Source organism: Elgaria multicarinata, chromosome 1 (genome assembly GCF_023053635.1).
Source record: "Elgaria multicarinata webbii isolate HBS135686 ecotype San Diego chromosome 1, rElgMul1.1.pri, whole genome shotgun sequence".
In the NCBI taxonomy this organism is placed as follows: Eukaryota; Metazoa; Chordata; class Lepidosauria; order Squamata; family Anguidae; genus Elgaria; species Elgaria multicarinata.
In genome coordinates, this window is record NC_086171.1 from 207,800,722 (window position 1) to 207,827,348 (window position 26,627).

The following is a 26,627-nucleotide window of genomic DNA, read 5'->3' on the forward strand; positions in this document are numbered from 1 at the left end:
ATCATTCCACAATTGGGGGGCCACCACTGAAAAGGCCCTCTTCCTTGTTGCCATCCTCTGCGCTTCTAAAATTACTTTGCTGCATCCCTGCTAGGGGAAGGGAGAGGTGTATGAGAATATGAGCCCTGCTGATCAGGGGTCCACCTAGTCAAGCATTCTGTTCACATGGTGGCCAACCAGCTATCAACCAGGGACCCACAAGCAGAACAAGTCATGGTTAGTAACTCAGGCCTTAGCTAGACCTACCTTATAATCCAGGACGGAGGAGGGAAAATCTCGCATTGTGTTTAACACGAGATCCCTCCTCCATTTACACATGAGGTGCAACGACCTCAGGAAGAGAGGCGTCGTGCCCGCCATTTTAAAAAATAAATAAAGGAGAAGCAGCGCACAAATGCTTGTGCGCTGAAGGTAAGTGTTTTTTTTTATTTAATTTAGTTTCTCCGCTCCCACCACCCTACCCCCGATGGGTGCAGCGCTCCTGAGGAGCCCCATATGCCGCTCCCGGTTCCGCGGTCTCGGGCTGAGCCCGCGGAAAAACCAAGCCCAAAGAGGAGGGCTCTATCCCGGGGCAAGGGAGAGATGATCCCTCCCTGATCCTGGGATCTCCTGTGCATCATGTGGATGCACAGGTCTGATCCCGGGGTTCACCCTGTGATAAAGCCTGGTCTAGATAAGGCCTAACAGAAGTATAGGCTTTTTTTAAAATTCATTAAGCCCAAGTGTGGGAAATGTCACTCCCTGCTTTCTAATCAGTGTTGATAACGTGTCTTCATCTTGCAGATTGATTTATCTTATTATTGCTTCTACCTGCTGGATCTACAACGTGCATAACAAACTCAGTGGTTTTAATTGGCTTTTCCCATTGCTAGCTGGTTTTGTTTATCAAAGTGGTCACAATCTTTTTTCTTCCTGATAAAAGGCACTGGGCTTTCAGTTCCTACAATGTTGGCAGAAATTCAACAGGTTTAGCTTTAGCCAGCAAAGGGGGGGGGGACTGAGAAAACTGACCATAAATGTTGGGAAAAGAAAGGTTTTCCCTCCCTCAGGCCTCAAATCAACATCCTAAGGAGCAGATCCATGAGAAGCCTTTCTTTCATCGTCTGTTATTCCAGAAGACTAGGAACACCTGCATCAAGAGAGGGTTGAGAAAGGAAAGTTGGCTTCTCCTGCAAAACTCTTGCCCCCTATGAAGTGCTGCCCTAGACATCCATCTAGGTTTTGCCGCTGTCGTTTTTATTACATGTTTCTATAAAGACATTACATAGCAAATATACTAATAAACATGCTTTAAAAAGGTTTATTTTACATCTCATAATATATACAACATAGAGGCAAAGTCTACAAATATCCTACACTTGGGCCATAGCTAGACGGGGTTATATCCCAGGGATGATCCCGGGATCGTCCCTGTGCGCCCACATGATGCATGGGGGATCCCGGGAGCAGGGAGGAATGATCCCTCCCTTTCCCCGAGATATCACCCTACCCTTTTTTCATGGTTTTTCCACGGTCTCGGGATGATCCTGAGACCACGGAAAGTGTGGCCCGCCATCACGGTGGCTCCGCGAGGAGTGCGCCCTCTCCAATAAAAACAAAACAAAATGGCGGCCGCATGTAAACGAGGGCGACAATCTCGCGACCATAAAATCGTGAGATCGTTGCCCTTTTACCCCCCTCGTTTAGCTGAGGCCTTAAAAAGGAAGAAGATGGACCATTCCTGACAAGTTTAACAAAGCAACATTCTTTGTTAAACTTGTCAGGAATGGCGTTCCTGAGGCATTCCATCAGGTGGTAGCAGCCGCATGTCCTGCTAAATGGACACACCAACCTTAACAGGAACGTAAGAACATAAGAATTGCCCTCCTGGATCAGACCAAGGCTCCATCTAGTCCAGCGCTCTGTTCACACAGTGGCCAACCAGCTGTCGGCCAGGGACCAACAAAGCAGGACATGGTGTAACAGCACCCCACCCACCCATGTTCCCCAGCAACTGGTGCACACAGGTTACTGCCTCAGATACTGGAGGTAGCACATAATCATCAGGGCTAGTCGCCATTGGTAGACTTCTCCAACCCGCTTTTAAAGCCATCCCAATTGGTGGCCATCACTACATCTTGTGGTAGTGAATTCCATAATTTAACTATGCACTGTGTGAAGAAGTCCTTCCTTTCATCTGTCCTGAAAATCCCACCATCAGCTTCATGGGATGAACCCGGGTTCTAGTATGATGGGAGAGGGAGAAAAAATGTCTCCCTATCTGCATTCTCCACACCATGCATCATTTTGTACACCTCTGTCATGTCTCCCCTTAGCCTCCTTTTTTCCAAGCTGAACAATTCCAGCTATTGTAACTAAAAACTTTTCTTTTCCCTAAAGCTTTTAAAACTTGATGTTACTCGGACTTTAGACTGTTAGTTATACTGTTAGTTTTTCCCTACCCTGTGCCTGTTTACCCTACCCAGTGCCTGTTTGCATTGTCTCCCCCTCCTTATTGCTTTACTATGACTTTATTAGAATGTAAGCCTATGCGGCACGGTCTTGCTATTTACTGTTTTACTCTGTACAGCACCATGTACATTGATGGTGCTATATAAATAAATAATAATAATAATAATTCCCTCATAGGGGAGACGCTCCAGCCCCTTAATCATTTTAGTTGCCCTTTTCTGCACTTTTTCCATACTCTGTAATATCTTTCTTTAGGTGTGGCGACCAGACCTGTACATAGTATTCTAAGTGTGGTTGCACCATAGATTTGTATAAAGGCAGGACGATACTGGCAGTTTTATTCTCAATTCCTTTTCTTATAATGCCTAACATGGAGTTATAAAGAAACCTTTAATAATTTCACTCTCATTTTTTATGGTTGGGAATTGAGCACACTACACCACACACTTCCGATACGATAATCCACTTTTACTGGAGATCTGAATGTAAAAATTGCCTTTGCTCCCTATTGCTGTGGACTTGTGACATTCCTGGGAAGCTTTCTCTCTCCCATGCCCCTCCTCCTTTCATAAATGAAAGATGGGATTACATCCTTCCATATGGAAGTTATCATCTGTGACAGAAGTAATATGGATAATCCTCATGGCCCATGAACAAATTCAAGACGTGTTATGAATACAATGGGAGAAGATGGGGTTGAGTGGATTTGGTTGTTTTGTCGAGGATGGGTGGCCACTGGGGTTGAAACAGGACTTTTCTGAGAGTAGGGGTGTTGACATTTAGGATTTGGCACTGGAAACTTCTGCAGTTTCTTTCCTCTGTTGATTTAGCTATTTCAGAATACAGGCCGTAGCTAGACCTAAGGTTTATCCCAGGATCATCCCGGGTTCGTCCCTGCCTGAGCGCTGGATGCCCTGTGTGGCACTTAGATGAACAGGTTTGACCCCAGGACAATCCTGGGATAAACCTTAGGTCTAGCTATGGCCACAGTCTGAAAGAGCATAGAATCCATGGGTCAGTCCCTAAAATAACGGCAGCAAAAGTTTGCTAAAGATCTGGACAACCTTCCTCAACATGATAGCCTATATATGTTTTTGACTATAACTCCCATCAGCTCCCAGCAGGCACGGGTGATGGTTGGAGATTATGGGAGTTGGAGTCCAAACATCTGGAGGGCACCAGATTGGGAAATGCTGCTTGGTGACTTGAGGGATATCTCTTTAAGTGAGTGATGTAATACAAGAATCATGGAATTGACTCATCTCAACCATGGCATCTTCTGTGGATTGAAAAATACATCACAAGGCTTTAGAGCTCAGAGAAGTAGCGGTGGCTGAGATCCAATAGCTAAGCACAACACTGAAGATGGTAGGTGTCACTCAACAGAATCAATACCTAGGGTTGATTTGACCAATCAAAAGTCATGCAGTCACTACCTCTGTATTTGCTACATTCTTTGTATTCTGGCTTTCTACAAATCCTAGGAACATAGGAAGCTGACTTAGTCCAAGTCAGGTCTTTGGTCCTGTGGATAATCCATAGCAGACAACGTCCACATGTAGTCACGCATCCCGCTGCAAGCTGAAGCCTTTCCAGCTGAGCGATTGTGACTTGACATGTTATGGATTATTCACAGTCCATCTAGCTCAGTTTTTGCCTACATGGCAAATAGTGGCACTAGGGACTGAATCGGAGACATTCTAAGCATGTGCTCTACCTCTGGACTACAGCCCATCCCTATTTATTCCCCTGAAGGTACAGCCATCTTTTCCCCACATGCATGGGCTTGTCTCCCCATGATCCTGCCCTCAATTTAACCTCACATAAACCCTGTGAGAAAGCTGAGGCACCAATGACCCAGAGAGTATTGTGACTCTGCAGAGATTTGACCATTGGTCTCACTAGTCTAACTAACCACTGTACCCTATTTGCTTACAGATTTACTAGATGACGGGGTTGGCTGATTGCTGTATGGAACAGGAGTGGGGGCTAAATCTGGACCCTTTGAGGATGCCAGCACCATGTACATTGATGGTGCTATATAAATAAATAAATAATAATAATAATAATAATAATAATAATAATAATAATAATAATAATGCCAATCTAGCCCTCTGGGTTTCCCCAGGAGAAGTGTGACCATATGAAAAGGAGGACAGGACTCCTAACTCTTGTATTGAAAGGGGAATTTCAGCAGGTGTCATTTGTATGCATATGCAGCACCTGGTGAAATTCCCTCTTCATCACAACAGTGAAAACTGCAGGAGCCCTGCCTAAAGCAACCAGATACAAAAGAGGGCAGGGTTCTTGCAGCTTTCACTGTTGTGATAAAGAGGGAATATCGCCAGGTGCTGCATATGCATACTGAAATTCCCCTTTCAATACAACTGTTAAAGATACAGGAGCGCTGTCCTCCTTTTCATATGGTCACCATACCCAGGAGGCCAAACATCATTTCCCAGCTCAGAGTGTGGCTAGATCAGGCAGTGTGGCTCTACAATAAAGTCACCACCACCTAGTAGTGTGGACTTCTCATTAATTGGACACATGGACTTGGAGAATGGGTATCTCTCTTGGACACCTCTTAAAAACAACAGTGTATTTCTTTTCCTTCCTTCCTTTTCCTTCCTTTACTAAGCCTTGAATGAAATCTGATAAGGCTGACAAAGGGAGAGATTTAGATGGCTTCAAGAGCACAGGTCTGTTGGGTTGTAAGTTAACCCTCCTTGCATGGATGTAGTTAAGTCCAGCAATCCCATCCTTCTGTGACCCACTCTGGGAAAGTGGAAGTCTTGTAAAAAATGGTCTAAATTGCCTAGATCTATACATGTCTCCTGCCCCCACCCCCACAGTTACAGGGCATATTTGGCCCCCTGTGCCTGCTTACCCTACCCTGTACCTGTTTGCATTCTCTTCCCCTCCTTATTGTTTTACTATGATTTTATTAGATTGTAAGCCTATGCGGCAGGGTCTTGCTATTTGCTGTTTTACTCTGTACAGCACCATGTACATTGATGGTGCTATATAAAATAATAATAATAATAATAATAATAATAATAATAATAATAATAATACTGCATGGCTTCTACAAGTCAAATCAGTCTAACCCACCTGCTGAACCGAGGAGACACTGGGTTAAATGTTATGATTAGAGAATCCAAGTGATTCCTCCCCATAACAGTTGCAAGTCAAGATGTCACAAGAGTTCATAATCTGGTATAGAATTCAAATTTCTCCAGCTTGTAATGCTCAGATGCATTACAGAACAAGCATCATTTCCCCCCAAGATGTTATTTTCTGGCTCGGAAGGTAAAAGAAGATTCTGCACATGTGCAGCCGGCATACAGGCTGACCAGGGTGCTTTGCATGGACGTACAGAAAACAGGAAAGTTGCCCATCGCTGGTTATAGGCGATGCCCAGTAAGATGTCTAGAAGTTGAAGATTCTTTTGGTTAGAGAGGCATCCTGATATGGGGCCAGCAGGTGATTTGTTGGACAGCCAAAATAATGTTATCAGAGAACAATGGCCCAGTCACAATGGGGAGAGGCCAAGGGGTCATGAAGATATTTAAGCCTAAGAAGACTGATGGCCTTCCAAAGGACTGAGGAGGCCCCCACGTTGTGGTACCCACTTCATGGCAGACCTACCATTAGGCAGAGTGAAGCTGTTGCCTCAGGCGGCAGAAGTTGGGTCATGTGGAGGGGGCGGTAACAGCAGCCCCCTGGCCATTGCCCTCTTTTGAAAGTCAGAGCTGTGTATTCCAGGCAGTCTCTCTTGTACCCTGTGAGTTAGCCTGCTGCCCTGAGATGTGGTGGAAGATGTTGTCCCATCACCAGGTCTGAAATAAGATGGAGGCCATGGCTAGACCAGGCCTATATCCCAGGATTGTCCAGGGATCATCCCTGTGCATGCAAATGACACACAGGGGATCCTGGGAGCAGGCAGGGATGACCCCTCCATTTGCCTGGGATAATCCTTAGGTCTACCTATGGCCTGAATCATAAGTCTGCTTGACTCCTGCATAAGAACATAAGAAGAGCCATACTGGATCAGTCCAAGGGTCCGTCTAGTGGCCAACCATCTGCCGACAGGAAACCCACAAGTAGGACACGAATACGACAGCACCCTCCCACCCGTGTTCCTCACCAACTGGTGTACATAGTCATAGTGCCTCTGATACTGGACGCAGAATATAACCACCAGGACTAGTAGCCATGGATAGCCTCCATGAATTTTTCCAACCCCCTTTTCAATCCATCCACATTGGTGGCCATCACCACATCTTGTGGTAGCGAATTCCATAGTTCCACTATGCGCTGTGTGAATTATGTGTGAACTATGCATTGCAGGTGGAATGGGAGGCGTTCTTGTCCTTCTTCATCTCACACAGCGCAAAGGTCTTGGGCCATCCCTGAACCACATAATTCCACCTTTTCCGTTGTTTCCGTGCTCCAAACGTTCCATTTGAGTTAAGCCTGCAGATCATTATGTCTCAGTTTCTCCACACACCTCCTTCGCTATTCTGCGGTATTATAAAGGGCAGTTAACTAATTTCACTTTGCATGGCGTAAGCCGCTCCCGGCTATGAGAAAATGCAAGATAAGAGTGAATCCCATTTGCTAGAGTAATTCCTTATCACAAAGCCAGTGAGAGTGAAAAGAGAAGATTACCTACCACTGAGGAATGCCTTGGGAAATGGGATTATTTTACATGCCATTTGGCAGCCAAGTCATAACATTCATCTCGCCGAGAGTCGTCGCAGCTGAGTTTCCACCGAGCGCTATTAATTGGCCTTACGACTTTTTATGCTGATTAAAATGAGAGACTGATGAAAAGCTCTGTCCTATTGTGTCTGAAACGATTGTTTTCGAGGCCAAACACTTCATGGATCACACCATGAAGTGAGAAGTCAAGCCTTCGATTGTTTCTCCAATTTTGTAACGTGACGGGGGTGAGGACAGGGGACAGATTGTACACTGGGTTTTTTTAAAATCTTTCAGCTCTTTCTGCAACAATGTTCTCATCATCTTTACCCATATTATTCAATCTGTTCGTCTAACGCTCCTCCGTCTTAAAATACTTCCACTAACATTTGAGAAATGAAGAGGATGAAGCTTGAACATGTAGTAAATGAAAGGCCTTTTCTACACCTACAGGAGTAGAGGGAGGGAGAGGGGTGATCCTGGACTTACCTGCTTCCTGGATCGTCGGCCTCAATCTAAATGGGCCGCGCGACCATCACAACCACCATTTTTTTAAAAGGGACAGAGCTGGAGCGCACTTGTGCTCCAGCGAAAATTAAAAGGTAAGGGGGAAAAGCCCTGACCCTGCTCCCCACCCCACCCCACCCCCAATGGCCCTGGACTCCCCCCCCCCCCCGGTCCCAGCTCCTTCCTGCTGATGACCACTGCTACTCGCGGGGAAGAGGAAAGAAGCCAGGACGGGCACCTGCACCACCCGTGGTCCTCGGGATCATCCCAGGACCGCATGTAAAACTGGGTTAACTGAGGTCTCCGTTATCCCAGGGAAATGGAGGGATCATCCCTCCCTGATCCTGGGATCCCCTGTGCGTCATTTGGACACACAGGGATGATCCCGGGATGATCCCTCCAAAAAACGATGGTGCAGAAATGGCCAAAGAGTTACTAACAAACTCTCCCTTCCAAGCATGATACTTGATAAAGGCCCCCCAACGGTTGAACTCCCCCGTTCCTCCTATATGGGTGGTAACAAGTCTTAGCAGCTTTTGGCACCAGCTAAAGACCTTTTTTTATTATTGAATTTTCTTCTTTCCTTTTGCTGCGTTGTGTAAACTGATTATTTATCCATGACTGTTCTCCCCAGTTGATTATGTTCCTTCTCAGTGTTGTATTACTTCACTTTGTTATGATATTTATTTGTATTCTGCCTTTTGCCCAATGCTGGGCCTCAAGGCGGCCTTACAAAGTTTAAAACATACAAAACATATTTGTTTTGTTGCTTTTGACCCACCTTGGGGTTATTTTATAATGAAATGCAGATAAGATATTACTTAAATAAATAAATAAATAAATAAATAAATAAATAAAAGGTAACAGTGGTGCAGTTCAGTTATTTTAAACTCTGGATTTAATTAGAACAGAAGAACAGAAGGAGTGCCATTTATTTATTAATGTAATAAATAAATAAATAAATATTTGTGAACCGCCCAGAGAGCTCCGGCTATTGGGCGGTATAGAAATGCAATAAATAAAAATAAATGCTGGATCAGACCAAGGGTCCATCTAATCCAGCACTCTGTTCACACAGTGGCCAACCAGCTGTCGACCAGGGATTCATGAGCAGGACACAGTGCAACTGGTGTATATAGGCTTACTTATTGTGTGGGTCTGGGCTGTGTGCGTGCATGTGGGTGGTCTTTAGATAGTAAAGTGTATTACTTCACTTCAGTGAAGGCTGGTGGCTCCGATGTCAGTGGAGCAGTGAATCCACTCCGGGTTTCAGTCAGAACCAGCCATTCTTAGTGGAAGAGTGCAGACGGTTGTGGCTTCAATCCCCAGCATTTCCAGACAGGGACGGAAAAGACGGCTGTCTAAAACCCTAGAGAGATGCTGCCAGGCAAAGAACAGTTAGTATGAGTGTGCACTCCGCTCCAGAAATCTGTCGGAGCTCCGAGTTTTCAGAGCAGAGAGGGGATGGTTTAAAAACCATTGAATACCCGCAGAACAGAAATGGAGTTCAGATCTGGTTTTGGATAAACGTACCATTATAGTCTATGGAAATTAACAAAAATGCTTGTAGCAGCAGCAGCAGCACACACCCATTTCACCCCATTAGCGCAAATGGTCAGGGAACACAGCAGATCTCTATTTTTATAAACTGAAGATACACAGCTGCTGTGTATCAGGAAAGTAAAAGAGAAAAGGTCCCTCCATATGCATGCAGGGGTGAATTGATGCAGAATCTGAGAGGCATGTGTGTGTTTATGGAGGGAATGGAGGGGGTGGGTTTAAAAAATCCTAAAAATCAAGAGATGAACTTATCTGCTTCAAACATGGCATAGCTAAATACCCATGTAAGAGCTATCATAGTGCCAAGTTTCATCTCTTTATCTTTAAAAATGACAGTGTTTTTTTAAAATAATAATTTTAAAACCTCAAACTTTAAAAAAAAAATCTTAAAAATCAAAGGATGAACAGATCTGCTTCAAACTTAGTAGGGCTGAAGCCCTACTTAAGAGCTATCAAGGTTCCAGGTTTCATCTCTTTATTTTTAAAAATGACTGAGCTGTAAGCACTTTTGTTAATTCCCATAGGCTATAATGCAGCAGCTGAGCTGTCAAACTTTTAAAAATCCTAAAAATCAAAGGATGAACAAATCTGCTTCGAACTTGGCATAGCTAAAGCCCAACTGAAGAGCTATCATGGTGCCAAGTTTCAACTCTTTATCTTTACAAATGACAGAGATGTAAGCAATTTTGTTAATTCCCATAGACTATAATGGAACAGTTATCCGAAAACAGATTGGAGCTCCAACAGGTAATCCAATGGTATGGAGAGACAGAGCTGCTCTGAAAATCGGAACGTAAAAGCAGCTCATCAGAGCTCCGCTTCGAGTTTTGAAGTGGAGGAGACCTGCTCTACACACCCCTAACAGTTAGAGCTTTTCTTCACGAGGCTGCTAAAGTGCTGTATTTACTCTTGGTTTCATTACAGAATTGAGATCTGAGCACTGCCTGAAGAGTAGTATTATTATTATGTATTTATATCGTACCATCAATGTACATGGTGCTGTACATAGTAAAAGAATAAAACAGCAACACCCTGCCACATAGGCTTACGTTCCAATAAAATCATAATAAGAGAGGGAAGAGAATGCACCAAATATACACAAGGGACAGTAAAACTAAGAGTGTGAAAGTAAGAGCAAAGTCAAGTTCTAAAAGCTGTAGAAAAAAGAAAAGTTTTCAATTGATCTTTCAAAACAGTAATTGAAACAGTATTTCCCTTTCCTGCATTTCTGCTGCATAACCTCTAGGTGGCATTGTGGTATAGCAGAATAGTGGAATTACACAAGTGGAAAATGCATTTCTTTCACACAAATATTGCATTTTCCTCGCTTGAACAAAACTCGCCCAAAGTGCTGTTTAAAAACCTAAGTGAAACTGGAGGGTCACAACATTGTCTCAAGAACCAGTAAACAGCCATAATCAAGGAATGATGAGTGCACGATAAATGCCTCATATAGAAAAGCTCAATACCAAGCTAGACAAAGCAGTGGTCTGACTTGGCATAGGGCAGCTTCCTATATTCCATTTTCCATCTACATTGCAATGCCGCTGGGGCCGTGCATCCCCAGTCACTGCCTGAGCCAGCATTTGTATCCCTCTCTGTGACTGTATTTGAATTGGGTGGGGGGCATTCATGCCAAAGGATTCTTAGGAGTGCGGCATTTCTTCAGCTGAAATGTCATCGTACAAATCATTGCAAAATTTATTTGCAACCCAGTTTTGCCATCCCAGTGGCTTTGAGACAGAACAAAAAGTCCTCTCAGTTGTTAACAATTGGAACATTTCACAAAGTGAATGTTTTCAATTCACTAGCCTGGAGAGTGATCCATTCTCTCTGGCCTTTTCCCCAACAATAACAGATAGACATGGAGTCTATTAGTTCTCTCTGGGCTTCTCCTCTAAACATTCTTTCCTTTCTTCTCAGGTTTGTTTCATCCTTCTCCTTTGGGGAGGGGGTTGGGCAGGGGATGCTTCTGCTGCATTAGAACTTTCCCCATAGGATTCACTCGACCTGTTTCAAAGGAGAAACAGAGAAATGTCCTTAACAAAGTAATTCATCCTAAATATGAGAATCAGTTTTTATTCAAGCCCTGCGTTTCATCATAGTCACTCATAATCAGACATTATGCTATGCGGAAATGTAGATTTTTCTCAGTGATTTCCCCCCCTTTCTTATTGCAACCTTTTTAGGCCATGAGTGCATTTGATAGTTTGAGAAACTGTGCTGGGCACAAAGGCTTGCGCACGGGGTGTGCCGGGTGTGCCCAGGCACACCCTAATGTCTCTGGGGCCATCTCCGCATCCCCCTTCCACTCCTCAAATTGCGGCCTTTAAGGAGGGCAGGAAAGTGCACTGTCTGGGGCCTCTGGAAAGTATGGAATTCCCCCAGGTATGCTAATAGCAGCCGCGGGGGTGGGGGGGATGTGTCCAGGGGGATTATGCACTTTCCCATCCTCCTTAAAAGCCCCAATTCAAGCAGTGGGGTGGGGAGGGTGCGAGAAAGCAGAGGTGGCCCCAGAGACATTAGGGTGTGTCTGGGCAGACCTAGTACACCCCATGTATACATCTATGTGCCCAGGACAGTTTCTCAAAGGCCCTGACTGGAGCAGAGCACATTCCATTAGGGTGTGCACCTTAAGGCCCTGATTGGAGCACAGCATGCTTTCTGGGGCCTCTGGAAAGTGCGCAATTCCCCTGCCGAGTTAAAGGTGGCTTCCATTAGTGTGGTGGGGGAGAATTATGCACTGGAGTAGAATATGTTCTTATTCTTGGAGGAGAAGGCTATCAGTGGCTACTAGTCCTGATGGCAATGTGTTAGCTCCAGTATCAGAGGCAATAAGCCTCTGTGCACCAGTTGCTGGGGAACATGGGTGGGAGGGTGCTGTTGTACCATGTCCTGCTTGTAGTTCCCTGGTTGGCAGCTGGTTGTGCACTGTGTGCAGAGAACTGGATTAGATGGACCTTTTGTCTGATCCAGCATGGCTCCTCTTATGTTCTTAAGTGTCAGGTCACTTGATGGCTGGTCCTTGATGGCAAACCTACCATTAGGCAGAGTGAAGTGGTCTCCCCAGGCATCTGATTTTGGAGTGTAATGAAAAGGATGATGAGGATGAGGATGATGGTTTCCTGCTAGAGATGGGAGAAGGTGCTTGGGAGATTTTATGCCAAACCAACTTGGCTGCTTGGGGACTACATACCTTGACTTGGGTATCAAAATGTCTTGGGCCAGCCATATGGCCCCTTCAAGGCCTGACCCCTATAAAAGGACACCACTTTTGCACCCACATCACTTGATGCATTGTTGGTAGTAAGCGAATAGTAGAGCCATTCAACTCTTACAGCTTGCTATAGACCAGCGGTTCTCAACCTGTGGGTCAGGACCCCTTTGGGGGTCGAACGACCCTTTCACAGGGGTCGCCTAAGACCATCGGAAAACACATATTTCCGATGGTCTTAGGAAACTGTATTGACTGAACTATGTCATGTATCATCTTTTGTATTATTAAAACTATTGTTATGTTTTATTTTCATTAGCAAACCATCCCATGACAATGGATCGTGTAGAGAAGAACGAAAATAATTTTTTGGTTGGGGGTCACCACAACATGAGGAACTGTATTAAAGGGTCGCGGCATTAGGAAGGTTGAGAACCACCGAGGCCTTAGCTAGACCTAAGGATTATCCCAGGCCAATGGAGGGGTCGTCCCTGCCTGCCCCCGATATCCCCTGTGTGTCATTTGGATGTACAGGGATGATCCTGGGACGATCCTGGGATATAGGCCTGGTCTAGCCATGGCCTCTGATGGTGGATCTTCAACAATCTCTATTACACAGGGAGTTCTTTACAATAAAGGGGCGGCACTTTTATATTGTATTTTATATGTTTTTATACTGTTGTTTTATACTTTGAATGGCTTTAATTTTTGTGAACTGCCCAGAGAGCTTCGGCTATTGGACGGTATAAAAATGCAATAAATAAATAATAAAAGCCAAAGCAACCTTCTTCTTTTTAAAACATAAATCTGTCTTTGCCTCCAAGCAGATTTTCCTAGAGAGCGGACGTAGTTCAATTAGCTACTGACAGGCTTGGGCTGAATTGTGGTAAACAGGCTTAAAGACCCGGAATAAAATTATTCTGACAGTAGGGAACACCTCGTGACAATTATAAGCAGCTCTTAAACCACAGAGAGATGGAAAGAATAGCATAGGGGCCACTACAAACTTTAGAAATGTGGAGTTCTTGGAAAGGAGAGGAGAGGCATATATTAGAGAGGGACACGTAGGACCTGCAACAAAATGTTGCAGCGTGATGTGTTCCCCAATGAGAATCCTATCCACTCCATTCCATGCCCCCCATCCATTTTCCATTTTGTCTCCTAACAGTCAACATTGCATGCCTTGTCCCTGAATAATAGGTATCCGCGCCTTTGATAACTCCTTTAGAGTTCTGACTGAATCTTGGAGCAGATTCACCACCCTACTTACATCAGAGACACCAACCTCTGCTCATCGCTAGGGGCAGTTCCCCATCCGGCCTAGAGGCCCCACCCACTTGCCGAGCCCCACCCCCTAGAGGCTGTCAGGGAGAGGAATCCCTGCTCGTTTTAATTGGGAGGGCAGCGTGTAGGGGAATCCTGGCTGTTATCTCCAGTCACTGATTGGAGATAACAGCAGGGGTTCCTCTCCCCACTAGAAAAGCATTTCCTCCACGGAAGAGGCAGGGAGCGATGGCTCCCTTTGTGTCAGGGCATGGAGGAAAAAAGCATTTGTCTTTCTGCAGAGACAGGCAGGGAGAAATTGTGGTATGATGTCCGAAGGTGGGGCTCATGACACCATTCAGGCCCCATGAGGTGAGCTGGAGAGTAATCTGGCTCCTGGGTGCTAAACTGTTGCCTATCCCTGCTTTATGCAAACTACTATTGCTCAGCTTTGAGTCTCTTCTATCTATCTATCTATCTATCTATCTATCTATCTATCTATCTTGCCTTATCCTGTCTCTCTTCCATCATGGAATTCAAAGTAGAAAATATGGTTTCCCATGCAATCTCCCATCCAGGCACTGATCAGACCCAGACCTGGTTAGCCTCCAATGTACAAATTATTTGGGTGGAGAGAGGAGAGAAGGACCAACTCTCTTACCTTGTGTGATGTCCCCCTTTAGGCTATGGGTGGGCATGATTTGGCTAAAATGGAAGGGGTCAGGCGTTGGCGGGCTTGGGGAGGGAAGCTAGGTACATTGTACATTGCCCTGTCTTTTCTCAAGGGAAGTCAGGATAAAAATATTCCATAATAAAAATGGAGGATGTGTCTGTTTGTCTGCCCATCTGCATCATAGTGTCAAGACTGTGAAATCTAGACACCTGAAACTCCTTATGCACACTATGGGTTTCCCACGGGTGTTTGTTCTGGGGTTATTTTGATTTTAAAACACAGCTATTAATTTTAATTAATTCAAAAGAGTCCATGCCATTGAAACCTGCAGTAACGTCTTCAGCCACTAGGGACCGATCTTGCTAACAAGCCCAGAGTTTTGCAGTCCGTACAGTTTGAGCAGCCTTCACTTCTCAGGGGACAGACTCCTCCCTTAGGGGGCTATAGGGGCGCCCCATGGTACGGGACATGCTTACAGGTACCAGCATAACTCACCACGTGTAAGTTTGCTTGAATGCTTTGCCATACCACACCAAAGTCTAGTCCAACGCATGCAAAGCCAATTCCATTCACTAGTAATAAAATAAATAAGGAATTTATCTCCAAGGCAGGATCCACACTACTGCTTTATAATGGTTTATAACGGTATTGACAACTGTTGGGGCCCAGGACACAGGGCATTTTAGCATGTTTTAATCATGTATACTATGTTTTTAATTCAGTTTCATATATTTTATACTTACTGTTGTTCCCTGCCTCGATCCAAACGGAGAGGCGGGTAAGAAATAAAATTATTATTATTATTGTTATTATTATTTCATATACTGTTTTCAAACCGTTTTCAAAGTATTGTATTCCGCTTGGTGCAGAAAAGGAAAAGAAAGGAACCTCTCGTGCAAGCACTGAGTCATTACTGACTCTTGGAGGGACGCCAGCTTTCGCTGACGTTTTCTTGGCAGGCCTTATAGCAGGGTGGTTTGCCGTTGCCTTCCCCGGCCATTATTACCTTTCCCCCAGCTAACTGGGTACTCATTTTACCGACCTCGGGAGGATGGAAGGCTGAGTCGACCCGAGCCGGCTGCCTGAAACCAGCTTCTGCTGGGATCGCACTCAGGCCGTGGGGAGAGTTTCAGCTGCAGAAACTGCTGCTTTACCGCTCTGCGCCACATGAGGCTTTTGCTTGGTGCAGATCTGGCCCTAATTCCTCTCAATGTTCTTTTTTGCAGAATGAAGTGGTTGAGGGTCTCTCTTTGGATCGTCCGCTCCTTTGCTCCCTCACCACAAATTCTCTCCTCCTGAAAACCAAGACCTCAACCCACTGCTACAACGATCCAAACCAGCCCTTGGGACGAGGGGAGGAAAAGAGAGAAAAAGGGAGAAAGAGAGAGAGAGTCAGAGAGGAAGCAGCAAACGGACATCGGCTCCTCTTTGACGGAAATGCCTCACAAGTTGGTGGGAGAAAATGGCTTCAACTCTACCCAGAAACTTATTTTTCCCAGCACATCTAACCCAGTGGAGAACAGCCTTACTTTTGATACCCCCAGTCCCAAGGACCCTTGCAACACCCCTCTGAGCAACGGCACTTTCTACTCCAATGCAAGCAGCCCCTCTGACTCTTGCATCAAACCCCTCTGTGATGCGGGATCTGAAAGCGGAAGCCAGTTCAAGGCGGGAATTAAGTACATCTCCTCGGAAGGCGAGCCTCTCGTGTGTGGGTGGGGGGGCTTCACCCCGAGTTGTTTACAGTTCTTCAACACCCCCAAGGGGGTCTTGTTCTTCCTCTGCGTGGCGTCATTCCTGCAAGGGATGACGGTGAACGGTTTCATTAACACCGTCATCACCTCGATCGAGCGGCGCTTCGACCTGCGGAGCTACGAGAGCGGGCTGATCGCCAGCTCCTACGACATCGCGGCCTGCGTGTGCTTGACGTTTGTCAGTTACTTTGGGGGGAACGGGCATAAACCGCGGTGGCTCGGGTGGGGAGTGTTGATCATGGGGATTGGGTCCATCGTCTTTGCCCTGCCCCAGTTCACCACCAGCCAATACGAAGCACATTTCTCAGAGGAGGTTGGCATGTGCTCCTCCAATCAGAGCGTGAGGTGCTCAGAAAGCGTCTCCAGTCTTTCTAATTACCGGTTTGTCTTCATGCTCGGACAGTTCCTACACGGGATAGGAGCGACGCCACTTTACACCCTTGGAGTGACCTATTTGGATGAAAATGTCAAGTCCAACTATTCCCCTGTGTATATTGGTAAGTTGTATTGCCTACGTCAGGACTGGTTTCAATCTCTTTCCCCCCCCCCCTCTATCAGTGTTTTGAACTGCAAATAATAGGCCATAAATCAGTTAAATGGAACTGGTTAGTATTAGTGTTGATTGCAATTGCATTTTGTTATGTATTTCTTTTGTAAAGTATTTTTATTGTGCAATTCTTTCTAGTGAGATGAGTAGCTACTTCTCGCTCCATCTGACTAGCTTGTTTCTCAAAGTTGAACAGCTGTATCTATGGCCACAGCTAAACCTAAGGTTTATCCTGGGATCATCCAGGGTTCGCCCCTGCCTGAGCACTGGATCCCGTGTGTGTCACCTAGATGAACAGGTTTGACCCCTGGACAATCCAGGGATAAACCTTAGGTCTAGCTACGGCCTGAGACGGACAAACCGCACTCAGTGATTTACACATCTTTACCAAATGTTTTGGGCTTCAAGAATTATTTCATGGGTAGTGGTCCCTGAAACTTCTCTCAAGCCAGATAACACAAATGTGGTATTAAAGAAGGTCTTATGGCTCAATCAGTCTAGGGCCGTAGCTAGACCTAAGGTTTATCCCAGGATCATCCCGGGTTTGTCCCTGCCTGAGCACTGGATGCCCTGTGTGGCACTTAGATGAACAGGTTTGACCCCAGGTCAATCCTGGGATAAACCTTAGGTCTAGCTGTGGCCTAAGAGAATAACAAACTTTATCAAAGATGAGGCAAATCACAAACATCCCAAAATACACACAAGTTATAATTACTAAAACAATACTGAAAACAGTAGCAAGCATATTGTCAACACAGTGAGGAGCTCATTCCATAGTCAGGGGGCCACCACTGAGAAGGCCCTCTCCCTTATTGTCACCTTCTGAGCCTCCCTTGCTGCTGACATTTGAAGGTGGGCCCCAGATGTCGGTAGTAGTGTCCAGGAATGTTCAGTTGAGGAGCGGCATTCCACCAGGTAATGCAGTTCCAAGTCATGTAAGTCTTTATAGGCTAAAACCAGTACCTTGAATCGTGCTCGGCTGTATGGAATTGGTCTTATATGCTCAGAACTTGTGGTCCCAGTTAGAAGTCTCACCTTCTTCAATAAGGATTGCGCCGGAAAGATAGCAGCGTTGGCGCCAGGCGAGCCTCATCAGGGAGATTGTTCCATAGTCTGGGGGCCACCACCGAAAAGGCCCTGTCCCTCGTTGCCACACTCCGAGCCTCTCTTGGAGTAGGCACCTGGAGGAGGACCTTAGATGTTGAACGTAGTGACCGGGTATATTCACGTCGGGAGAGGCGGTCCGTCAGGTATTGTGGTCCCAAGCCGTGTAAGGCTTTATAGGTCAAAACCAGCACCTTGAATTGGGCTCGGAAACATACAGGCAGCCAATGCAAGCGGACCAGAGCAGGTGTTATATGGTCGAACCTTCTGGTTTTTGAAATCAGTCTGCCTGCGTTTAGACAGAAAAAAAGTCCTACAACTCCCAGCATAGCTGGCTGGGGAATATTGGGAGTTATAGCACTTTTTTTCTGTCTAAACATGTATAATATTGCACCCTAAGTGTGTTTAAGATTGCAGCCTTAGCATCCTCATCAGGGAATAAGTCTGATGGAGCTCAGTGGATTTTACAGCCCAGTAAACATGCTTAGAATTGAATGGGCATGCCCTTTGGGCCAAGAAGCACCCAATCCAAATATCACCTCACCTTCAACCTCTGCGTGTGGCTGTAGACAAGCCACTACTTTCACAGTTTCCCATCTGCAGTATAGAAAGAACAACACAATAGCCAATCAATGGGTGGTTGTAAAACAACAACAATTTTATTGCACTCAATAGATCATTCCAGCAAAAGTTACATACAAAAGGACCGAGCGTACATTTAGTTATTAAAAAAATCACGTTCCTGTTTTGAAAGTGGAGTAAAGATATGACGATGATCCTTGATTTGTCCTCTAGCTTTCTGTGTTCTTTGACTAATTATGAGACACCCGTTATATAAATAGAGTGTCTATTTTAGGGACATGCATAATCCCACTGAGAAATTTTGCTGGTCTCATCGAAACCCATTCAGCTCTTACCTCAAAGTCTCCCTGGATCGTTGTCCTGAGGAGGAAGCCCTTGCCTCTCCCAATTTGCATTGAGTTGCACTTTAGGTAGGGTAACCCTATGGAAAGGAGGACAGGGTTCCTGTATCTCCAACAGTTGTATTGAAAAAGGAATTTCAGCAGGTGTCATTTGTATGCATGCAGCACCTGGTGAAATCTCCTCTTCATACAACAGTTAAAGATACAAAAGCCCTGTCCTTTTTATATGGTCACCCGACTTTAGGGGAATTTTCAGGAGGGAGGCTGGCAGCTGCTAGGTCTGATCCTTGGAAGCTGACTAGGGATTTAAAATACTACAGGTAAGGAGTATACTGGAAGGAAGGAATATCCGGATTTTGTGAAAGCCATCTCCCACATGTGTTTCGTGAATTGTGCAGTATCAATAATTCTGGCATCTGTTCAGAATGCAGAAAAATAAGCAAATAATGCCACAAGAAAGTTTACAATGATTTGCATAACTTATGTTAGCATGTAACATTTAGCAGATCATTCCCCATTCCATTCAATTTTTCCCTACGTACATTTTCCAGCATGGCATATGTCTCAGCAGAAATGTGCGTAGTTTCGTGCAAATAAATTTGTGCAAATTTCAGGAGGGTAAAAAAAAAAAGAGAAAAACAATCCAGACCTCTGCGGTGTCCGTGCAGCCTGGGGAGGCTGATCTAAAGCGGATTCCGCAGGTCAGATTCTTAAGAGATCTGAATTCATTTCAGTTGGTGTCGAATTCTGCCAGCATCCCTACTGGAGGGATCCCACATGCAAACCAAAGGCACTCAGAGTGCCGAGGTTTTTGAAGACCCTTGTACAGGACACCCTCAATAGCGCCTCTTCCTGAGTGAGTCCACCTTCTCATTGTCATTGTCACCATCTGCTCTCACTCCTCCTCCTCCTCCTCCTTCTCATCATTGCTATCGCTTCTTTGCTTGACACACAGAGAGCAAGTGGGCAGTGGCATCTGTTACTCCGCATCACCACCACTGCCTGGGCCACAGCGAGAGGCAGGTGAACAGGCAGGATGCAATGGTGGAGAAGAGGAACAAGTCCGGGGGGCTGTTGCCAGTCAACTCCTGCTGGGGAGTGAGCCCTCAGCAGGCACCTGACTAGGCCTATCTTTGATGACGGCCCTGGGCACTCACCCGATAAATCCCACATTGCTTGCTGGTGTGAACGCACCATCTGATACCACGTAGCCTGTCTCACCACCTCCACAAGGAAATGTACACCTGAACCTTACAGCCCTGCTCTTATTCATCTCAATTAATTATGCCGCACACGAAAGAGCATGTGAGTCACAGATGCAACTATTAGCCAGCTTTAGTGCTGAATGCAAAGTAGTTAATGGCTTCCCTCGCTAACATCTGCCTCTGCTTCATTCACCCGCACAACATGTTGACAAGAAACATCCCTCCTCTTTATCTGCAGAGAGGGTTTGTATTTAGGCCCAGCTGGGCCTAAATACAACATATTATGAATTAGCTGTGCACTGTCCCCTTAAGTATAGCCTAGCTGTCACCCTGTTGGAAGTAAACTCTTCTCAAAGATAAGCAGAGTTGGAAGCGTCTCTCAGTAGGAATGCAGCAAAGACTCAAATAAGGCTCAGATACTTTGTTAAGATAAAACAAAGCTTCTTTTACTGGCACAGAAGTTTGGTTGACTAAATTAGTTACAGCATCACACGTATACTCACAACGATCACATCAGATACACAGCAGTAGCAGTAAAGATGGGGAGTAAGTAAGAGGGAGGTCATACACCATACACAGCCATATAGAGAGAGCAAAAAACTGTACAGTCATCCCAGCCACTGATTGACTAATTGAATAATCATCCCATGCCAATAATTCAATAATTGCATTGTCCAAATGTGGCCTTGACATTTAGAAAGCATTTCTTCGTATTTCTTCATGTCTTCTGCCAGTGGGCATTTCTAAAGCACAGCAATAAAGTAAAACAGATCCATTCCAGGATCCAACACATCCTCCCTCGGACTAGGAGAAACCGTGCTGCAGGCCCAAGTTTTAGAGCCCTACCCAGGAGCTATAGGTAGCCTTCTGAATAAAGCCACTGGTCCAGTTTGCATCCCACCATGAATGCAGCACAGTTGCTCCCACTGAACGCAGGAGTAGCTGAACAACTAAGGGGTGCACTATTCCTGGGTTATTTATTGTTGCATTCAGATCAGATCTCTGGCTTGCCTCTCCCCTGACAAGCCAGAGAAACAACCCAGAACAAACCATGCTTTCTTTTTCTAGCTTGTCTGGGGAAAGACAAGCCAGAGGTCCAGGTTCTGATGCAACCCTAAACATGCCAGTAAAAGAGCATCCTTGGGTTATATAGCCAATCCTACTTGCTGTGGTGTGTTTGAACCCAGACGTCTGGCTTGCATCTCCCACAACAAGTCTACAGCTTCTTTCTCTAGCTTGTCAGAGGGAGACAAGCCAGAGTTCTGGGTTCGGATGGAATGCTAAACAACTGGGAACCAGGTCCAGTGTCAGGTGTAGGCAAGACTGGGCAGCACCTGAGGGCTCACGGATTCAGGAGGGCTCACTCTTGTTCCTGTTCCTCTCACCACTGCTGCCACCACCACCCATCCTCTGGAGAGCCATGTCAGAAGCAGAAAGTGCTCTCTGGGGATTGAGGTGAGTCCCCAGAGAGTTGACCAAACCCAAATGCCTGTTTCTCTTGGGTCCTTCTTCAAACCCTGTCATTGTGGAGACTGGAGGCTCATCTACACCAAGCAGGATATTCCACTATGAAAGTGGTATGAAAATAATACATAAAAAGCAGGAGCCACACGACTGCTTTATAGGGGTCTTGAAGTGCACTGACAACTATGACACATCTACACCAAGCAAGATATAGCACTATGAAAGTGGTGTATGGCATGTGTCCTGGGCCCCAACAGTTGTCAGTGCACTTCAAGACCACTATAAAGCAGTAGTGTGGCTCCTGCCTTTTATGTACCACTTTCATAGTGGAATATCCTGCTTGGTGTAGATGAGCCCTGGGAAGGTATCCAAGGAGGTTGCCCATGCTGCATGTACCTGTACCTCCAGAGTACCTGTCCATCATCTATTTAGCTAGAGCTAAGAGAGGAGAAGTGACTACTCTAGAGGAGAGATGTCCTAGGAGGTTGCCCTCTCCAGGCTCCAGAATGCCTGGCTTGCAGGAAGGACACCACCAGAGGCCGGCATTTGGCAATGAATAGCAATGATTGAGTGAAGGGGGGAAGGAGGGCCATGGCACGTGTGAGCGGATAGGGCGGGGAGGGTAAGTGGGAGAAAGGGAGGGTATGAGTGGGGGTGGGGAGGCAAGTCGTGGGGGCAGGCAGCTGTGGGGTGGGTGAGTGGAGGTTAGGGTGACCCTATGAAAAGGAGGACCGGGCTCCTGTATCTTTAACAGTTGCATAGAAAAGGGAATTTCAGCAGGTGTCATTTGTATATATGGAGAACCTGTTGAAATTCCCTCTTCTTCACAACAGTTAAAGGTGCAGGTACCCTGCCCTCTTTTAAATCTGGTCACAGTACAGCTACAGTATAGCTCCTGCAGCTTTAACTGTTGTGATGAAGAGGGAATTTCACCAGGTGTGATATGCATACAAATGACACCTGCTGAAATTCCCTTTTCTATGAAACTATTAAAGATACAGGAGCCCGGTCCTCCTTTTCCATAGGGTCACCCTAGTGGAGGTGGAAGGCAAGTGGCAAAGGGAGACGGAAGGGAGCAGCAGCAGCAGTGGGATAAGGCAGGTGGCAAAAGCAGGGAGGAGGAGGAGCGGGGGGCAGGGGACTTCAGCAGCACCAGGTCCAAGGGCCCCCACCCTGTCAGGGCCACGGTGTTCCTGGGTTGTTGAGCTGCTCCCACTTGCAGCATTGTCTCTAAACCTGGACCCCTCTGGCTTGTGTCTCTCCTGAGAAGTCTGAGAAACATCCCTCAAACAAACCGTGGGTTTTTTCTCTGACTTGTAAGAGGAAAGACAACCCAAGGCTACTAGCCCTGATGGCTATGTGCCACCTCCAGTATCTGAGGCAGTAAGCCTATTTGCACCAGTTGCTGGGGAACATGGGTGGGAGGGTGCTGTTGCACCATGTCCTGCTTTGATGGTCCCTAGTCAGCAGCTGGTTGGTCAGTGTGTGAACAGAGTGCTGGACTAGATGGACCCTGGGTCTAATCCAGCATGGGGGCACTTCTGATGTTCTTGGAGGTTCGGGTTTGGATGCAACATTTAACAACCCAGGGACAGAGCATCCCTGGGATTTGTAGCCCCTCTTGTTCGCAGCAGCAACAATGGCACAGCATGCGCCAGCACACTGCTTCATTCATAGTGTGAGAACTGGACCATTTCAGCTACCAACACCTGTGTTGTACGCCATGTGTTCTACTTTACAGAGGGCAGTCCTCTCTTTGGAGGCCTTTCCAGTCCAAGACTGGTTTAAAGATAAAGAACCCTAAGAAGGTAGAGCTCAGGGCACCCAGTCACTGTCTTCCTCATGATGGCGAGGACAGATTTTGTTCATTTTATTATTATTTATTTCATTACGGTGTCCATATGGAAAGGAGGACAGGGCTCCTATATCTTTAACCGTTGTACAGAAGAGGGCATTTCAGCAGGAGGCATTTGCATCCCTGCAGCACCTGATAAAATTCCCTCTTCATCACAGCAATCAAAGCTGCAAGAGACCTGTCCTCTTGACCAAATACAAAAGAGGGCAGGGCTCCTGCAGCTTTAACTGCTGTGATGAAGAGGGGACTTCACCGGTTGCTGCATGCATACAAATGACACCTGCTGAAAATCCCTTTTCTGTACAGCTGTTAAATATACAGGAGCCCTGTCCTCCTTTCCATGTGGTCACTCTAGCATGTACATCCCACTTTCCCCCCCTCTTGCTAGGAACCCAAGGCAGCTTACCTGGTCTTCCTCCTCTCCATTTTATCATTACAACAACCCTGTGAGGTAGGTTAGGCTGAGAGTCTGTGACCGGCCCAAAGTTGCCAAGTGAGCTTCATGGCCGAGAGGGGACTATAACCTGGATCTCCCGAGTCCCAATCCAACATTCTCAAATTCACTGTATTTCTGTGTTCATTGTAGTAATTATTTCTACATCTGCATCTATATAAGTTAGCTAATCCACGTTTTATGCAAGTCTCTGCCCTCTTTTGTGTCCTTTTTTAATTGTTGTAAACCGCCCAGAGAGCTTCGGCTGGGGGGCGGTTTATAAATGTAATAAAATAAATAAATAAATAATTTTTTTGGTGATGCGTTTCCCCGTTTGGGTTTCATGCATAAGGGGCCATCCTAACACCCTCGTATTGCCTGAAGGTGTACCACGGATTGTAAACAGCAGGGACAATCTCTAAGGCATGTCACTGCTTAATTAGGAATTATTTAATATTTACAAAATGATATGCAGATTCCAGGCAAAACCAAAGCAACAAAACAGCTGGAGAAACTGATAATGATGTTTGTGTGTGTGGTGTGTGTGTCTTTTGTTGTTTTTGCATGAATCTAATCAGCAAATGATTTGAACCTTTTCAACTGTTGGTCATGCCTTTCTTTTCCAGCTATTTTCTACACTGCTGCCATATTGGGTCCTGCAGCCGGCTATCTGGTTGGAGGAGTCTTTCTAAATATTTACACTGAAATTGGAAGACAGTAAGTTAGCGATCACAGAAATGCTGGTGCCCTTTATCTCTTTTGGGGTGGTGATGGTATGGGACAGACGAACTGCAGTCTGTTTACATCCCGCTGGCATCAGAACCGTCTAGTCTCAAACACGAAAGGACCTAAACTTGAGCATTTTCAGAGTGTCACTTCACACCTCATGTTTTCATGCAAGATGCTTCAATGCAAACCTAGAAATATCAGCAGAGCTACCACATAGCACACAGGCATGCTCACCCAGCAGCTACAACCGGCTGCAACTCTGTAGCCCTGAATGGTCAGTACTGTTGTTCCCTGCCTCGATCCAAGTGGAGAGGCAGGTAAGAAGATGATGATGATGATGATGATGATGATGATGATGATGGATGGGTGGATGCTCTGATAACAGTTTCCCGTGTATACCTCTATTAGAGCTGGTGGGAAATGGTGATTGGACCAAAACTCTTTTGCTTTGAGTATAAAGCTCAAGCCCTGTGCTCTGCTCACAATGGATCCAATATACTTCAGTGGTGAGTAACGCTGACATTCAGAACGTACAGTCAGTTTGGAACAGTTTACAACTTCCAGTCTGACCCCGGATGGACAAATTGGTCCATTTCATTTTCTCATCCCCCCCCCCAAACTTAAATTCGCTTCATCCCAAACTTTGAGAATCATTTAAGAGAAATTCTCATGAAAATTGGTATGCATTTTTTGTGCATTTCGATGTGTTTGAGCACAGTTCTGCCTACTGTACACATTTGTCGCAAGCCACCCAAGGTCGTCGTACCACAAACTCAGAGAGTGCTACCGGAGTTCTGCTGAATCCAGCGGTTGCACGTTACAGTTGCCCGACCCATTGTGAAATCAGTGGACCAACTGGTTGCACAAGTGTAACGCGCATCGTGAATGGCGAGCTCCTCGGGCGCACACCTCATGGGCTCGCTGAGCGCTGCCAGATCAGCCCTCTTCCGGCTGAGCCGGCCTGGCGAGCGCTCGATGTTGCACGCATCCAAGGTCGCCGGAAAGTGCACAATCCCTGCGGCACACCATTAACATGCTGGGGGAATTGTGCACTTTCCAGAGGCCTTGGACATGCGCTTTCTCTCCCTTCCACCTCATGGCCATCGGGGCTTGGAAAGGTCTCACAACACTTGCGTTAAGAGGCCCTTTCTAACCCGATAGGCGAGGGAGGGGGAGAAGAATGGGAAAGCACACTTTCTGGGCTTCTGGAAAGTGCGCAAATTCCACAGTCCATGCTAATGGCAAGGCCAGGGGAATCTGCGCATTTTCTGGAGACCTGAAAGTGCACTTTCCTGGCCCCTCCACCTATCGGTGCCTGAAAGGGCGTCTTAGTGCTTGCATTAAGAGGCTCTTTCAGGCCCCAATGGACATGAGGGGGGAGGAGGAGACTTCTCTTCCTCCTCCTCCCCACCCTGTTTATAGGGCCTTTAAGACCCCCGTCAGTGAGGGGAAGGAGGACTAATGCAGTTTCCCCAAGGCTGGGGAAACTGTATTTTTCCCCGCTGCAGCAATGGTGGCTGCCATTACTGCAACAGGGGGAAAAGGGAAATAGTACACAGAGGTCAGGGCGGAAGTCCGACCGGACCTGCGCCTCCTTTGTATGCCTGCAGCACCTGGTGAAATTCTCTCTTCATCGCAACAGTTAAAGTTGCAGGAGCCATACCCTCTTTTGTATCTGGCGCTCTAGTATAGACAGCAGGGCTTCTGCAGTTTTAACTGTTGTGACGAAGAGGGCATTTCACCAGGTGCTGCATGCATACCAATGACACCTGCTGACGTTCCTTTTCTATGCAACTGTTAAAAATACATGGGCCCTGTCCTCCTTTCCATAGGATCACCCTAGGTAGGCTTCACATGGGTTACTAGTACTAGATGGGAAGCTATCTTCTTCTTATCTGCGTTGTGCAGTGCTTAAGGAGGTTACATTGCCTGGGCCACAGGTGCATGGACATCACTATGGGCATATGAAGCTGCACATAGAAAGCTGAGCGAGTGTCAGGGGGCGGCTCCACCTAGTATTGGCAGTGGGTGTCCAATAAGGTGACCATACGGAAAGGAGGACAGGGCTCCTGTATCTTTAACAGTTGCATTGAAAGGGGGAATTTCAGCAGGTGTCATTTGTATGCATGTCGCACCTGGTGGAATTCCCTCTTCATCACAACAGTTAAAGCTGCTGGAGCTGTACTAGAGTGACCAGATTTGGTCACCCTACTTGATAATGATGGCATGGGTAATTCATTA

General features: G+C 46.2%; 1 protein-coding gene across 1 annotated transcript in view; it reads left to right on the forward strand.

Moving 5' to 3' along the window:
- Positions 1-15,673: 15,673 nt before the first annotated feature.
- Positions 15,674-26,627, forward strand: part of SLCO4A1 (solute carrier organic anion transporter family member 4A1) — a 29,714-nt gene continuing 18,760 nt past the window's right edge. The window contains exons 1-2 of the mRNA XM_063120829.1: positions 15,674-16,623; positions 24,284-24,374. Coding sequence (XP_062976899.1) covers positions 15,810-16,623; positions 24,284-24,374 — 905 coding nt within the window. The 5' untranslated portion in view covers positions 15,674-15,809. The remainder of the gene's footprint in view (positions 16,624-24,283; positions 24,375-26,627) is intronic.